This window comes from Prenolepis imparis, unplaced genomic scaffold (assembly GCF_030444845.1).
Source record: "Prenolepis imparis isolate NDT839.2.m4 unplaced genomic scaffold, iyPreImpa1.0 SCAF_7, whole genome shotgun sequence".
NCBI lineage: Eukaryota > Metazoa > Arthropoda > Insecta > Hymenoptera > Formicidae > Prenolepis > Prenolepis imparis.
In genome coordinates, this window is record NW_028141165.1 from 4,354,604 (window position 1) to 4,372,746 (window position 18,143).

General features: G+C 38.6%; 2 protein-coding genes across 6 annotated transcripts in view; one reads left to right on the forward strand and one right to left on the reverse strand.

The window, feature by feature from the left end:
- The window catches only part of LOC145938166 (PHD finger protein 14), a 243,433-nt gene extending 231,857 nt beyond the window's left edge, over positions 1-11,576 (reverse strand). Inside the window, exon 1 of one of the 2 annotated variants that reach the window (XM_083041584.1) lies at positions 11,225-11,576. The gene's annotated coding sequence lies outside the window, so the exon portion shown is untranslated. The remainder of the gene's footprint in view (positions 1-11,224) is intronic. The other variant, XM_083041583.1, reaches the window with a different exon arrangement.
- The window catches only part of Fas1 (fasciclin 1 Fas1 domain-containing), a 226,998-nt gene that overhangs the window by 167,047 nt on the left and 41,808 nt on the right, over positions 1-18,143 (forward strand). For all 4 annotated transcript variants that reach the window (XM_083041586.1, XM_083041589.1, XM_083041588.1 and 1 more), the window contains exons 3-7: positions 761-951; positions 9,565-9,695; positions 10,247-10,343; positions 14,102-14,267; positions 15,138-15,298. In XM_083041586.1, coding sequence (XP_082897712.1) covers positions 761-951; positions 9,565-9,695; positions 10,247-10,343; positions 14,102-14,267; positions 15,138-15,298 — 746 coding nt within the window. The remainder of the gene's footprint in view (positions 1-760; positions 952-9,564; positions 9,696-10,246; positions 10,344-14,101; positions 14,268-15,137; positions 15,299-18,143) is intronic.

Sequence of the window (18,143 nt, forward strand, 5' to 3'; positions counted from 1 at the left end):
TACTGCAAATTTTACTTATCTCAAAGCTTACTTCTATGAAACCTCTATGAAACATAATGTATATATTCGAGAAACTACTTTTTAATACAAAAGACAGCGTAAGAAAATTATATTTAGAGTTGGTATAACATCAAAAGCTTTATACATAGATTATATTGCAAAAATGTAAATGAAAGACGAAAATTTAAGTATCCAAAAATTTTTAAAGATCTAAAAAACTATATTTTACCGTTTATGAATTTTAGTGAAATATTCAGTTCTATAAATTTTTATCATAACTGCATCTTTCACGCAGTATCAAATAATAATAGCAAGGCAAGAACATTCTGCTCTCCGCTTCTTACTATATGCTCGCATAAAAGGAAAAAACGCAAGATTACGAGGACGTTCTCTCGGTAACGGGATAATAAAGCGACGAGCATTGTAGCTTCACCGTGGACTTTTTGAAGTTTGCTCTATCTCCAGTTTCTGTCCCATTCACCATTTACGCTATATTTTCAGCTTTTCTCTTTCCCTCCTTTTCTCCATCTTTTCCCGCATTATTCTTTTTTACCGAGAATAAAAATCTTCCTGAGAACTTAAAAACTTAGCGGTTCTCGAAGAACTAAATCGCAATCTTCGCGTTTCTGTTTGACGAGAACTAAAGTAGCTCTTTTGAATCGTATTCATCTTCGTATCGATGAAAAGAAACATTTTAACATTCGAGATACTTTTTATATAAAGTAAAGTATTAACAAGATATTTTCTTTATCGGTTTCAGCGAATCGGCCTCTAACGATCGAAGAGCTAAGGGACTCGATATCCTCCGAACTGGAGGGCAATCCACCTCTATGGATCACTAGGACACCAGGAAGGTACGGCGTGGATGTATACATTAATAACGCAAAGATTCTCCTAGAGCAGAGCAACTTCCAATCTAAACTGAAAGTCAACGGCGACACCATGACTCAGGTAAGTAAAAAGTTTACGACAGAGAATTACTATATTTTTATTTTCGTCTTTTATATTTTAATATTATTCGCGCTCATTTATTTTAGCATTTATATAAAAAAAAATATTAATAAAATTATTCCTAAACACGCCAATCTATTATTTTTATGTAGATTAAAGAAATATTTTAAAATGCCCTCCCGAAAATATATATGCACAAACATTATATGATGGAATAAATCTTATAACAAAATAAAAACATAAAAATTTCGAAAGAAAGTTTAGCACTGTTGCGTAAAACATGCAAACGTATATACTTGTTTGACGACAGAAAGTAGAGATTTTTTAGCGTCGCATAAATCGCTAGTTTATCTTTGCGAGCTTTTATTCCCCTCGTAATTCAGCAACCATTTTTCTGACCGATTTCCCGGCAGCAACGTCCACGTTACTTGGACCCTCCCGACGTGCCGGTGGCGGCTTTCTAACGAGCTTTTAATGAGCTTTACACGCTCGCCTTAGCCGCGAGACCATTAGGTTGATGGATATCGCGGGCTTCGATAATGTCGAACGGCGCTTCCTGGCATTCGTGCTCTCGCGAGAGTCATCAGCTCGTCGGTTATCGATGAAGTTCTACGGCCCTTTGCAAATTGAACCCGATGTTAACACACACGATTTGTAATAATCAGCGCGCCGAGTTGCAAGCTAACCGAGAATTATAAGACTGCACGCGATTAGACATAAATGCATAATTTATTATTCTAAAAAAATATAGTTTTGTTAGAAATGTTAAATTTATGTGTGCTATACGGTTTACGGATTTTTACAGAATTTTGCAAAGTGAATTCGTATCCTGAAAAGACATTCGAAGCAATTTGTTGTACCGTGTAGCATTTTGCGGAAATGCTCCCGAGTAGTTTCGTTCACGAGGACTTTATCAAGGTAGAATCTTTTCCAAATACCCGTAAATTCGTCGTCGATAGCGTATCTCCCTTTCAACGTATCCCCCTCTCAACTGATTTAGATTTTCGGTCTCGTAGGGAAGGTGGATCTCATTTCAGGTTGCCAGACGAATCCTTTAATCTATATAGTTAAAGTACCATCACCTGATGAAAATCGCACGGGACTAGCCAGGGCTACGACTAATCCCTTCGATGAGCTCGCCTGCAGATCAATCTCTCTCTTACTTCCCGGTAATATTAGGGAAACTTTTCTCATCCACTTAACCCGGAAGTTCCATTGCCTCAGCTACTTCCTGCTCGTTATCAGAGCATGAAAATATCGACTCATAAATCGCGTCTTTCGCTTCATTTTTTTAATATTTAATGAGTTTGAATTAAGATTTTTCTCCATATTTTTGCAGAAACCATTATTCGCATTAAATTAAATTTAAAAATTAAACATATTTGCAATTTATTATTATTTTGAGAAAATAAAAATATAATTAACAAATATACGATAAATAATAAATATACACAATATTCATATTATTTTTGAAGAGATAATTATATGGTCATATTAGATTTAATGTAGATATAGTTAAAATTATTTTATATATTAATGCATTTATTACACACAAATATCATGGCAAGGGTGCCTATGAAACACAACTGAATTATTGTCTCGCGAGTTTAACGCAAAAATTAAAATTTCCATGTTGTACATTACGCGAGAATTGGTGATAATGATTGATTGTAACATTATTAATAATCACGAGTGCGGCAATTAGCCATCGAATGGGGGCCCACGGCTAGAATAACTTACATTAATCATCAGTAATTATTAATTGCAACAGTATTGATTCGATAATGCATGATTGATAGGAAGAGCTAGACGAAAGTGAAATATTGGCAATAGATTAGAATATCGAAACTTGACAAGTAACAGTTCTGTCTATGCTATAAAGAATACACGAAATACAAATAAAGATACATAAATCATCGTTAATTTTCTCCAGTTTGATTAATTTTTTATTTAATTTTCTCTCTATAATTTTTCTTAACCATTTAAGAATGGTTTTTATTCTCAAAGTTATATTGCTAATATTGATATTTGTATATCTTTCTCATAACTACTATTGTACCTTCTTCTCCACACATTTATGAGAAAATAGAAAATATCTAATTTTATGAAAGTTTAAAATTGCTATTATCATGATAACGTGTTATTTTCGCAGTTATTATTATATCTTTATCCATCTTTATCTTAAGCTTCTAATTAATACCTCATTTCAAAGATGTACTGTCCGCGCTATTTTCATCCCGTATATCGGATTCGCGAATCAAAAGTGTTGCAAATATATTTTCTCGCATATGTAACTATAATAGAAGCTGCCTCTCAACAATAGAACGGGTCAGCGATCCGTTTTCAGTCGGTGCCGCGTCTCGTGAGCACATTGTATATCTATCAACTTGAGAATGGATTTATGCGCATTGTCCCTCTTACGTACATCCGATAGACATACGTATTCCATTATTCGCGGCGTCTCAGATAGGAAATAAAGGGTCTTGTTCGATAGAGAGAAAGAGAGAAATATTCCGGCCCAATATAGCGAAACTCTATCCCTTACATATCGTGATGCGCTCTTCACTGGCGTGCGTCGCTCGATATTGACATAATGTGTGTACATGTATGTGTGTCGAGTGTTTTCCCAATTTGAGCTCGACAAACTCACGGCGTATTCTCCTCCGGATACCGCGTATTCTCACGCAAACATTCCACCCCGTCGATAGAAACCGATAGTTCGCCGATCGCGTTGCAATTCAGCGAATGGCGCTCTCGTAACTGTCCGTTCCGGCACTTTATGATTATGGACACACCGTATTTACGAGAAGCCGGATTAGAAATATAGTACGAGACGATGCACACATTTTAAGTCGCTCGTAAATAATTTATGGTTTATTTCGTCTCTTATCCCTTATGCATCGGACTTAATACTTCATCATTAGAACGTGACCGGCGTTTTTTAATTCGGATTATTATTCTCGATTTATATTTTATTTTTTCTGTTTCTCCGATTATTAGTATTTATGGATATACTTTCGAGAAGTCTAATTTTAATTCATAGAAATATTCATAAAATTTGGCTGACGATATTTCTTCCTCGCTTTGCTCTATCGCGCAATTTTCTTAAGATATGAATTTTATGACATCTTAGAGATCTTTTTCCGAGTTTCGATTTCCTGACAGATCGTGCGGGAAGTTGAAATAAAAGGGGAAAACGCGAGAAGGAGGAGGCTCCCCAGAGTTATGGTCGGTTTTATTACATCAGTCTACTACGTAAGAACGAGAGGAATTCAAGAGGTTTCAATCCAATTTGAGAATATATTCGCAGATTTGTTGTCACCCCCTTCCCTCGACCTTGTTTCCGGAAGATACAATATATATTATTTCCTGTCGTTCAAATGATATTTTATTTGACCTACAAGCACAGAAAAATCACCCCCGCAGTCTCTCATGAAATCTCGTTATTAAATCCTTTCCCCCTGAGAAAAATTGTTTCATTCTATAACGTCGTGTCTTATTTAATTCGTAAACTTATTTGATAATCTGTCCGCAATCTGACAAAATAGAAGACTCACAGATTGCACCGAGTTTAACTCGAATTTTAGCAAAGTTCGTCGTAGACAGAGAGCGAGAAAGCGTAAGACAGAGAAAGAGAAAGAGAGAAAGGGGTGAAGAGAGGTGGTGTTTTTAATCTCAAAAGACGGTGGGGATTTTGATTTCATTATACGTTCCTGGAACGCAGCCGCCCCCTCGAGCAAGTCCCTTGCGCTCCTGTTTTCTAACAATCTAAAGAAATTCCAGTCCGAATAACTACACCGACGCCGGCAGAATCGCCTAAAGAGTTACGGTTAATGGAGGGGAAAAATGCCGGGGTGGAATGATGGGAAGGGTTGCCGGTGAGAGAAGAAGAAGAGAAAGGGAAGGCGGGAACGCCGGTGCGATGCTTGAGTGCACCAGGAAGCCGGTGGTGCAAGCGGTTTGTCCGCGAAGAGGAGAATTGAAAATCAGCCACCGCGAGAGGCGGAATAGTTGCGAGAAAGGGATGAAGTTTTTCGCGAATCGCGGGACGGAGTAAAGCGCGAGAGAGGTGGGTCGAAGCCGCGTTTCGTATCGGAATTTACGCGAAATAAAGATGGTAGTCACTTGGCTGGAAAGTTCATGTTGCTCGAAAGAGAGAAAGAATGTTCGTAGACCAAGCAGAGACACAAAAATGTGTATTAAAATAACGGGGGCAACCTTGAACGTGATTGACCTTGAATGTTTTAAAATATGAAAGATTTGTTTGAAATAACGAACAAAAAATCGTTAATTATTTTAGAATTACAAGGTATGAGTAACTGTAAAATTTATTTTACGAGAAAATTTAAATCTCTCGCTTCTAGTTTAATTTTCTTCTCAAATAATTCTATTAAAGTGAAGTAAATCCGAGATATCAATGTAAACGCAATTATTTGAAATAATCCACGGTGAGAATAAAAATAAAAATTAGTAATTGTTAACAATGTTAAAAAACTTTGTAGTGAATAGAATAGAGGAAAAAAAATCTATTTAAAAAAAGAAAGGACTAAAAAATACTACAAAGACATAAAAAAGAAATGAATGAAGCGGTCATTCATTTTTGCGGTCATTGCAAAAAGTAAAGAGAGAGAGAGAGAGAAAAATTGGCGAAAAAATAAACTAAAAATTGCAGAAGAAAGATATAAGATAAAAACCGTGCCAGTATCATACGAGAGCCAAAACCATATATGTCTTTCTATTGCTCTTCCTTTTCGATTCAATGAATCTCAGAGTGACTTATAAAAAAGTAATCCAATTCTTGTCCGCGATTTCGTTCCACCATTTCATGCTCGCTTCAATCTATAAAAATCATATATCAACCGTCTTAATTTCTAATTTCCGTTAAGAATGACATTTGCAAGTCGGAAAATTGTCGCGATTCTCTTATATTGTTCGTCTTTTAACCGTCTCCTCGTCATAAATCTCGTTGATAATTGAACGTAACAGAAGTACGAAACTTTATCTCTCTCTCTCAAGAAACCGAGGGCCGAGGATGAAAATTAGCGCGATTTCTATACTGGCGATGACTCGCATCGCACGGAGCTAATTCGGATTTGGAATTCTCCACTTTGCATGGAATTACCTTCGCGCTCTCTCCTTGGTTTGAATATTCATGCGGAAAGAATGCATTTGATTACTTAATAGCCGCGACTCGCCGCGCGTATAAAATTATTAACGTACGTCAACTGCAAACTTAACTGCTCTGCTGTTCCTGCCGTTCTTCGTTTTCCTCTTGTACCTTTCCGAGCACTAATTGAAGAGCACACAGGAACGTTTTAACTAGAGAGGCGAAGGGTCCATTATTTTCCAAATTTATACAAAACGTAAGTATTTCATTAAGGGATTTTTTTCCGAAATTTCTAACACAAACGTCGGATGTTAAATTATACTCGACTCGAAAGAAAGAAGGAAGAGAGAGAGAGAGAGAGAGAGTTTGAAGAGAGATATAATCATATACGATAAAAAATTATAACAATATAGAAACAAGATTAAAATATTTCGTAATATCATAATATGTCATGTGGCAATACTTTTCATTATATTAGAATACACACGTCGAGATTCATCAATTTTAATCTCCGCTTCAAAGACCGTATTCGCGCGAGTTTATCGTAAAGGTGGGTACGGTGGGATTCATCATTAACCGCGCGGAAATCGTGATTATCTTGCGGCGGAGCGTCTAGGAGAGGAATAAGCGCGAGCTGCTGCTGTGCATCGAGATGATAACTCGTACCCTCGTGTACCATACCCGACCGCGAATATGGGTAGCCGGGCTGATTAAGAAGGAGCCCGCTCTCTCCGCGGAGAGGTCGCGAACGGTCCGACGTAACTATCGGTAAAGTTTAATTAGCGTTAACTTTACGATACACTCGCGGTAGGCCAACCGCGTCGCCGCGGTCTTGCCGCTCGAGCGAAATTGAGAGGCAACAAAGAGAGAAGCTCGATAAGCTCGAGAAGATGAATTTAATATGATTTAAGGAAGTTCGTGAAGAGTAAGGAATTCTATTTTCTTCTTTCCTTATTTCGCGAGACTTTATCGCACGATTTTAGAGGCTTATTTAGTTGTTACGCGAAAAATCAGACATATAGGGTGATCGCGTGAAAAATGAAGGATTCGTCCTGCCGCAAACGCGTTCGATCGCCTCTTCTCGGATGACTCGCGACCGCGAGGAGCAAGATAAATGGCCATCCTGGCTCGGCTCGTCTTATCCCGTAAGGAACACAAACTTCGCTTTCCTCTCTCATTCTCGGTGAGTAAAACGATTCATTTCTAGCCAACCACCACCATCACCACTTTTCCCTCCTCTCCCCCTCTTTCCCGTCCGTCGCTGTCGTCCGTCGTCGTTGTCGCTGTCTTTTTCTGCGACTACGTTGGATAAATGGGACACGTTCCTTCTCTGTCTTTCTTTTTCTCATTTTATCATACGGTCTCTTCCACATTGCCCGCGCGCGTTCTCTTTCTCTCTGTCCTCTCGGAGAGAGTTCATAGGCGCCAACTTTCCGTACGACCAGCTTTTTTCCCCCCTCATCTTTACAGACACCGTGATGGATGTTTCGTATTAAAACTGTCGGCGTGGCCACGATGGATCGCGCGGATATTTAATTATACGCTCTAAAAACGCTCGTCACATCAAATCTATAAGTTTTTTTTTCCTTGAAAATTATTAAACGTTTATTTTAAAAACATGTTTACGATTCTAAAATATATATCATTTTTTTTTTTACAACTCTCGCGTCCTACGTCAGGCAGTTGCTGTAACATTTTAACGATAGTTACAAAAATAGTTAGAAAATGGTGCTGCTAATGCAATTGTTACGTTAACTCAATTATTATTAACGTCGCTTATCAATGTATAGTTTCTCAACGTTTCAATAAATTGCTTCGTCTTTGCACAACTCAAACTTAATCATATTTATTAAAGGTAGTAGAATATTACACAGTGTGTTAGTACACACTATAATATATCAAAACGTACAAGAGATTATGGATATTATTAATAATAAATAGAATCATGTGAATACGTGTTTCTATTAAAACGAAGCAACGCAAAAATATATCTTGAACGATATTTCGCGTGCGAAATCTCTCGGGGGGGCTGCAACTTCGGCGCTTATGTTTCCCAACGCCCTTGTTCCGCCCTACATTTCCCTCTTCTTTCCCGGACGGAGGAAGGCAAACAGCTATAGAAACGGGATATCCCTCGCGAGATAAGAGAGTCAGGACGACGAGATCGCGGGGGAGAGCGAATAAATAGCGGCGGCAACGTTTTAGTCACGAACTTTTTCCCTTTCGAGACAGTAAACGATAGCGCTTCCCGACGTTCCCGACGGAGATGCGCAAAGGGGGTAGCAGTGTCTACATCTTCTCGCTTTCCCACGACTCGACACCCGTGAAATAGCTTATACAAAATGCGTGAAAAAGAACTACCCCTCCAATTCCTCGTTTCCGATGTGTGACCGGTTGTGAAATTTTATAAAAAAATTTATTTTCCGTATTTTTATTTTTTTAAATTTCTTTACGAAAATAATATAGAGACGCGCGCAATCGGACGAGCGTTTTATATAAGTTTCTAATTGAACAATGGAATTTATCACGATAAATGAAGCCGAAGAAACGCTCCTGTCCGAGATTGCAGCTAAGGAAAAGCCCGTCTTGCTAAAGAGTATATTTCATGGCACATTACCTCTCTAGACACATATACATTCGCACGCACACACCTATATACACAAATATAAATATGTTTTTCTCTCTTTCATGAGCTTACTATTAAAGCGCGCGCGCGCGTCAGATGTTTCTGACAGACCCGATATAACCCGCGCTCGTCGCCGCAGGATAAATACTCGCTACGTGCACTCTCGGTCTCTCTCTCTTTCTCTGGCCCGCTTCCGCTTCCTCTACACTTCGGAGGGTTTATCTTCGTGTCCTCATTTCTACAGTGTTCGCGTCACGAGCTTGACGTCGGTTTGTCTCACTTCGTCTTCGCCGAGGTCGGATTTATGGATCCGTTCGACTTGGCAAGATTAACGTAGTCCTTGCGCGCAAGTTAGATCGGAGACACTCAAAATTTGAGCAAAACTCTAAATTTTAATCCCGAGATTTCGCGAGTTCAATATTCCTACACTCACTAATTATGTTTTAGTTATGTTAAAAAAAGGAAAAAAAGAAAAAACTTTATTAAATACAATCTTTCAATATCTTTGAAATTCTTTAATATTTTTATATATCTAGCATCTCTAAATTATCATTATTTAAATAATCTTTATTCTGCCATTATTCTGTCAATTTTATTTAAATTAATGTATTCTTTATTCTCGCGCGCGCCAACTATCGATTTTATTAAACAATAAATATTTCCCCCATCATTACGTAAAATACATATTAATTTTAAATAAGTCAAGAATATAAAGTAATCATAAATTATTTTAATATTTAGTATTAATTATTTAAATAAATAAAAAGAAATTCTATACAAACATTGTAATACGTATATGTGTTGTTTTCTAAAAAAAACTGTATTTTTCAAAAATTATATTTTTATTATTAATAATCTCCTATATCTTTTTATATTTTAGGTTCTGCATATCATAAATGAAGTGCTGGAGCCGGTGCGATCCAATTCGGCGGAATCGCCTATCTACAATCCGAACGCGTTTCAGTTCCTGAACCAGAGCGAGAATCTCAATTTAGGCGACCACCGCGTACGGTGAGTACACTTATACGATACGAGTGATGATCATTTTCGAGAAAGAGAGAGGGGGCAGGAGAGGGAGGAAAAAAGTGTCTAGTCACGGTTATAAAAGAATAATGCTTTTGAATCTCGAAGCTTTCATTCATCTTGAAACATATATCGCATGGCAAAAGTGTGTCACGGAGAGATATCTTTTATTATATAGATTTTTAGATCTTGTTATTAAATTCTTCAGTTCAAAACGTTTCAAATTCTTTGGATAAGATAAATATTTACATTCGCTTATTGACGATAAAGAATCCATTACTTCTAATTTAAATATCTTACGTTAATTATTATTATTATCCTCTCGCACAGAGTTCTACGAGCCGTCTTTAAAGTATTATTACGCCGGTTCATCAATTAATGCAGTCCCTGATTTGAATATAAATACAAAAACTTGGCGCCGAGGATCATTTAAATAACGTAGATAAATACGCGAACTTTTCTCATTTGTCTTATTATAGCGGCGGCGTGTCTCGTACACTACGTCGTTATATAATTAACCTTTTTTTTTTATTTTCTAGTACCTTCCGACAACGGATCGTCATCAAAAGGAAAGAGTCTGTCTTCAAAGCCGAGGGTCGTTTTACCTTCTTCATCCCCGTTGACGAGGGTTTCAAGGTAAGCGGCTTAGCGACCTTCGTAAATTGATCATTCGGGGGATGATTTCAATATCTTTCCCCGCGATCGACTTTAAAAAGATTCGAGGACAACCGCATTCGTTGCGGATACGTTCAAAGTAGCGGAAAAGACGCGTTCATTTAAAGTTTAACATTGCGTGTTTAAATTATATAAAAAATATATATCCGCAAGATTTTGTTATAAAAAAAAAAAAAAGATATCCGCAAGAATATTAACATTGAATAATTCATGACTAACTTAGAGAATTTTTTTACGTAAAAAGCGAGAATAAATTTAATTTAAAATTTGATCGACACAGAGATATCTCTTTAAGATTGAAACTGTGCGTAGTATATATATCGATATATCTTTATCCGGAGACATTACGGGATTTACGCGTATATCAGGCCGTCTCCCACACGGAACATCCGTGTGTTACAGTAACGTTACGCTATGTGACATTTTACCAGGGGCTGTAAATTATTCCGTGCAGATACGTACAGATGTGGCACTTCAGACGTTTCAAACGTCACGTTACAAGGACGACAGTCTGACGTCACGCGTAAATTTATCTTAACGTTGACCAAGTGTATCGAGCACGCGATATCTTTTATACCCTCGTTATGCAGAAATCCATAAAATTATTATGAAATTACGCCGACGTACAATTAGCATTGTTTTTTTCTACGTAGATAAAAATGATGTTGAAAATTGCCCCGTACATATCGAACGTTTGTTCAGTCGAAAAAATTAAATTAAATTAAAATTCAATTTAAAAAATTTTCTTCACTTACACGACTATTTTATTTTTTTCCACGGGGCAATTTCTCAAGATAAAAAAGTTTAAAAATTAACAACTAAAACAGATATAACACACTCACCGGCACCGGAACGTTGCGAAGAAACAGCTTTTAATCCATTACGTAATCCATTATTAATCCATTCGGCTCTCGATTAATCCATTAAAACAATCCCTCGATGTTTATTGACGCCTCTCAATCCACTCGCGATGCGTTCATGCTTTTCGATTGCACTCGCGATAAACGCGCGTGTGCGTAAACAAAATTTTTCCGACAGTCACGGATTCGATGGAACGTGATTGATATGGAAAAAAAAGGGGATTGAATATCACACAGTAAAACGCGATCGTCCTTAGACGTATTCGGCACTAGGTCACACTCGCGGAAATATGACAGGAGACACACGTATTCGCGAATTAACCTCTCTTGTGGTCACGCGATCGACATCGTTCTGACACTTTAAGAAACGTGTTCGTTCGCCATCAATTAAAGTCACACACTAAAGCGAAACGTCCGTAAAGAGTTTCGATCGCACTCGCTCATACTCGCGAAAAAGTATTTATACGCGTATTTGTGCGCAACTTTTTTTCTCCAACGGGGGGTGATACATGTGTCAGAAGAGCACCTTGATCGCGATCGATTGAACCGCCGCGCCGTCTATCAGATCCTTCGGGACTCACGAGATGCACAACGCAAGCTCGGTCGACACGAAATTCGGCAAGCTTCGACGACTATATGGCAGAAGCGAGCACTGGCTATTGTACGAAATTAATAGTCCAGAGCGTAATCACTTCGTCTCGATTAATTCCTCGTAGTGCCCTCGATGTTCGTATAATATTCGCGACAGAGAGACGCGGAATCCGAGCTGTGGTCCGGTAGATCCTTCCAATCCTTCCGACATGCACTCCCGACATGCACCGCGAAAGCGACGCGAAGAAGACGCGAGGAAGACGCGAAGCTTCGACAATATGGCGGACGCGAATACGGCTACTTGATCTTCAACAGAGTTACGCGAATATCATAGCCGAAAAAGCGAGATCGCCGGTTACGACGAGTCTCTCGGAGTCTCTCGACGTCCCGAAAACCGGATGTCACTCGCGATGACTTCCGGACGAGCGTATAATCGGCGATGCGAACGGATATTTCGACGGACGCCGACGCCGGCGAAAGGCGAAGCCATCGGTGGCGAATGCCGAGAAACGTGTTAATTGCGATCGGCCAATTAATTTCGGCATCGAAATAATGATCGCCCGGCGTTAGATTCGCGGAATCTACTTCCGGATTCTCGATCGTGCTCGTCCGGTGCGGATAAAAAGACGCGAAAATTCGCGGAGCGATCGCGATACGCGACCGTACATCGGCGATGCTCAACACGAACTGATCACGTGATCGCAAGTACATAGACTCGCGTGTACTTAACTTACTGTCAGTGCGTTCCAAACTTGGCGTTGCAAGTGCTCCAAGTTCGATTGACCAATCAGGGCGCAGACATTTTTTATCCTGATTGGTCAGTCATGAGCGTCGCGATTGTCTCCTTCTTGCTTATCTTCTCTCTCTCTCTTTCTGTGATCGACTCTATATAATCTATATAAATTTATTTACGTACGTAAGTCTACGTGGCGCGGTTTCTTCTACACAACTTTTCAGGCGGGTAAGTGTTTCTTTTAACTAAATATTTTCTATCTGCACAGATCTATTGTTTAATCAATACGGTATATATCGATATTGTGTCTACTTTAATTGTTTTACTATTACCTAACCTATGTAAATTAGATATATTTACGAAGTACTTTTAACCTCGCATTGTTGTTGTGGTACAACAGTCCGCCAAAAATTCTAGACATACTTTTCACACACACATTATCATTTTTACATTCCTATTACTAGATATCGATTGAAATAATTATTTGATCATTAATTATCGTCACGAAGAATTTGTTTTCCGACAATGTACCTGGGTGCATCACTATTTGCACCGTGTTGCAAATTTTACGCGTTAGAATTTTTAATTCGCTTTTTTTCACATAGTTTCAAGAAACGTCCATTAATCCCTGGCGGAAATAAAAAATAATTAAAAATTATGAATTTCGTTGTATAAATCCGGGTGCATTCTCTACCATCACCCCTTCCCCGTTTCCCGGATTTTATTATGCTCGCATCGCTACACTTTGGCGCGGAATTCCGCTTTCTCTCCAATTTTTAACATCAAGCTCGCACGTACAATGAACATTCGCGCGTGTAATCCAACTTGGAGCGTAAAAACGAGGCAGAGTTAAACGAGCCATCCCGTCAGAAATTACCGAAAGTTTCGCGCCTGTACATACGATATGTCGGACCTCGGGTCGAAAAAGAGAAGAAGTAGAAAAAAAAAAGGTAGAGGCAGAGGAGAAAAGAAAAACAGGGGGAAGAGGCAAGGAAAATAGAGTCGAAAAGAGTGTACGAAAGGATGTGTAACGACGTTGTATACGACGCGATCTCGAAAAGTTCCTCTCTCAACGAGGTTGTCGCTTTTCGCCAAGAATTCCGCGGCCGATATCGAGATCCCCAGTACTTTCCGCGCTTCATCACACCTTTCGTCCGACGACTTTTCCTTCCAAGTCGGCATTTAAAGTTGGTCCGCGCAAGAATCGAGTTGCCTTGACAACGCGTTCGCCGGTCGAAATGTCAGATGAAAGGATGCCGTGTATCCGGTAACAAGGAGGTGTGTACGATACAGAGAGATCCGCAAAAAGAAAGAGAGCGAAAAGTTTTTTAATAGAAAGTTTATTATCTCATATACGTTAAACGTTAAAAATTATTTTGATACGAATAATAAAATGTACAAATAAAAAAAATGATACAATTGTCAAGATGATAAAAATGATAATTTTACAATTTATATTCTTTATAAAATTTATATATTTTTTTATTCTATATTGATTCTCTTTCTCAGAGACAATCTGCGCTTTTCTGTTACAGCCGGATCCGAGGCCGCAGAAAATTGATAACCTGGTGATCGACGGGCACGTTCTACCCAACGAAGTCCTGTTTACTTCACCAACGGCTGACAACGTGGAGTACAAAACTCTCGTGTTTTCCGACAATCTGAAAGTCACCGTCAGCTTCCTGAAGGCGCACAATAAAGGTAATAATGATTGCTCGAACACTCAATTATTCCAAATTATTTTGATTCAATTTAGGGGGCAAATATAAAGACATTTCTGCATACATATATACATATACACAATACTGCGATATATAAGTTGTCAGAGATTATTATTACATCACCCTTAATGGCAGATTTATTTCATTTTATTTATAAAAATTTTGATAATGAAATGTCGCATCTACTTTTCGAATGTTCTAGCACATTACGTAGCAAAGAAATTACTTTTAAATGAAAGCATTTTTTTCAATATTGATTTACATACTGTTATTAAAATTTATTCTTATACACGGTTGATGAATCATGGAGAACATTATGTGTTAATAATAATCATATAATATGAACATAATAATACTACATAGAGAATTTTCTCTTAGAATTTACCCTGAAAATCATGGTAATCGTGGTACAATATGGAAAGAATTTTATGAGAATTTCTCTGATTAAATATTTATCACAATAAAAATAATATCTATTACAATAAAATATAAAATGTTTGATTAATTTTACTATGCAGTTTGGTAAAATTATTCAAACATGTTTTATATTTTATTGTGATAAATATTAATCAGAGAAATTCTCATAAAATTCTTTCCATACCACATTGTCCCACGATTACAATGATTTCAGGGTAAATTCTAAGAGAAAATTCTCTCAGTGCATAATTGAATCGGATTGGCGATGTTATCGTTAAAAGATATATCTATTATTTACTAAAAGCGCCGCGCAAGATATGTGGTTTCATGTATAATAAAACAATCGCGTTCCGCTAAAGGGACGTGTGTGCGCTTTAACGGCGAACGACAGTTCATACGTGTCTCGATGTCTAATTGATAGTCCGATTTTCAGTCTACGTTCAATCGAACACGATAATGGGCGACGTGTCTCATCCGTTCGGAGTGGTGCTGGCAGAGATAGTGAAGGCGAACATCCCGGTGCGCAACGGTGTCGTTCATCTGATACAACGACCGCTTATGGTGGTCGACACCACCGTAAAGGATTTCCTAGAGGTCAGTGCCCTGATCATTATCGGATCATTAATCGGATTTACGAACGTTGTTCGAAAACCGCATCGGTACGATCGATCGCACCGATATAGTTTTCCCTACAACATTTCAGTTCACTCAACTTTCACAAGCTCGAGACTTGCGTTCTTCAATCGGAAATTAAATCGCATTAAATCCTGTCGATTTGTTTGCGAAATTATTTTGCGGTAATCAGCGCACGCTAAACGATATTATTCGAAACTCAATTATTGCATGTTGAGAATAATGAAAATAATCAGTTGGCCAGTTTAATAAAGAGCAAATATGATTTATAATGTGCACGATGCGTCACAACGCATTGTTTTAAACTGGTACGGCCTCGTCATTGACATCATGTTGTCCGCATTCATTAAAATGATTACGTTGAAATATGGCTGCATTTCGTTAGGACAAATTGTTAAATGTTACGAGGAGGTGTAATACAATTTAAATTTTCATATACATGTAGTTTGAAAAAATCACAAGATAGTGTGGTGTTGTGTCATTACTTTCTCTCTCTAACGTTTAAAATTAAAATCGTGAAATAATACATCTTATTATACTTTTAAATTAATTCTCATCTAAAATTAATAATTTTACCGTGTAAGTACATCAAATATAAATGTGCTTCTATTTTCAAACACGATCTGATGAACGTGTATAAAAATATTATTTTAGCGCTTTTGCGATGCAGATGTAAACAGATTTGCATTTAGAAAAACGCAATGCTATCTTCATATTTCGCGATGCAAACACGTATATTTGCATTCCGAACAGCAGCATATTTGTTTTTTCAAAATGCGTAAGCGCATTATTCGACCGAAATTTTTACACGATGTGTTATCTTTATATTTCTCGATGAAAAGATAAAAAAATTCGGGTTGTTATAAATTCTAAAAATTCAAATAAACGGATGTATATGGTGATTAAAAAAAAATTACTCGGAGATTTACGGATGTGTTGAGAGAGAGAGAGAGAGAGAGAGAGAAAAAGAGAGATCTAAAGAGAGATATTATTGAATTGAATGAAATTGAAAAACGCTGTAATACGTTAAACCTGTAAAATCCGCTTGCTAAAATTCATTGAGCCTTCCACGAGTCTTCAATCATCCCGTATAACTCCGGCTAATGCAAACGACACGTACGTGCGGTGAAAAAGCGACGGCAATCGACCTGGAAAGTCGTCTACTCGTATAAAAGCATTGTGACCGGTCCGGTTTATACGAGCCGAACGCGCAAGAAAAAGTCGAAATTTATAACTTCGTTTAAACCTCCTTACCGGGGCTCTCTGCGAAATTGAATGCGAACCTTTGTTTCCTACCCGCTACTCTCGTAGTTTCATTCAGTCGCCGACTGTAAAGGCGCGACGACAGCTCGCCATTCATCGGATCCCGTTTTTCCGCGAGCCTCGCGTTTGATATCTATGTACGAAAGCTCTTTCACAGTCTCGATTTCACACCCGCGAAGATGAATTTTCCTCTCTCTCCCCTTCTCTCTTTTACTCTCTGCAAATCGTCTGCGCCTTGCTTAACCCTTTGAACAACTCGCGACGTATCAACGCTTAGAGAAAGCATCGCGATAATAATGAGAGGTACGAAGCATAATGGAACACGTGAAATTCACCAAACGCGAGTATTATGACGGAGAGAGAATTGTTATTTCAGAAATTTATCCAACCCGAAACTTTGACTGCCAGATTGTATGATTATGTTCAAACTCGAACTATGAGAAAACATAGCGTACGCGATTGAATGTTGATAGAGGGAAAATTTATTCAATTTCTCGACACACGCAAAAGGATATTGTTGGAATAGATCGCTATGTAATCTAAGACGAAAAAGGAAGAATAATTGTTTTTATCCCGTATTTTCTGCTTTTGCCATTCCGTGGATGAGTCGGAATCGAAATAACAATCCGTATGCCTTCCCTCTCTCGATCTATCTTTTAAAAACAAAGAGCTCAATGCGTTTTCGCGGTATACACACGTTCGCGATAAATCGCGGAAACTTGACGCGCGCGGGTGCTTCATCTCGTCGACGCGACGCCTGGCGTCTATTATGAATTCAGGCCGCGCGATGCATTAGAGAGGCATTAGTATTCGCAGTGTCCCGATACGTATATCTCGACGTGACGTGTTTCGCGGAACCCCCGTAACACGTCGACCTCAAAGGAACCCCCGGCATTGTGTACGAATTGGGGAGGATGGTGACGCCGCCGTCGTCGTCGACGTCGTCACCACGGGTAATCGCTGTCGCTCGCATCGTCGAATGCAGACGCGTACGTTTTGACCGCCGTGCAAACTGTGCGAGAGAGTCAAGCTAAATGAGGCAATTGCAGCCGTCAAAAGCGCGCGTGAAGCTTTCTCTTCGCGGTAGATTCGCGGGGACTAATTGCACCCTTCGCGCATTTAGTATGCGCGACATATGAAGCTTAGGGAAGTACGCGATTTTGTCGAGGAACGATATTCCAAATTTCTATCCTCCTATATAATAATTTATTTTATTGTTGTAGCTAAAATTAGAAATCCTATAAAATTCATCGGCACCGAAATAGAGTCACGAAGGACTCACTTTCTATCTTCTGTCTAATTGCTTCGCTTATCGAGCCGGCAAGTGAGAATGCTTATTATTGTTAACGTTATGATAGTCGGGGGAGGACTCTCGCGAGAACGTTTTTGAACGATCACCAAGATACCCACCGTTTAAGAACGTGTGGAAAGGCTTTCGCGACTGGTAATTTGTACCGCTGGCAAGAACATCGCGTCGAGATAAGCGTTGCATTTCGTTGCGTATGTGTGTGTACACTCGCGAAGCCGGAAATGAGAAAGAGAA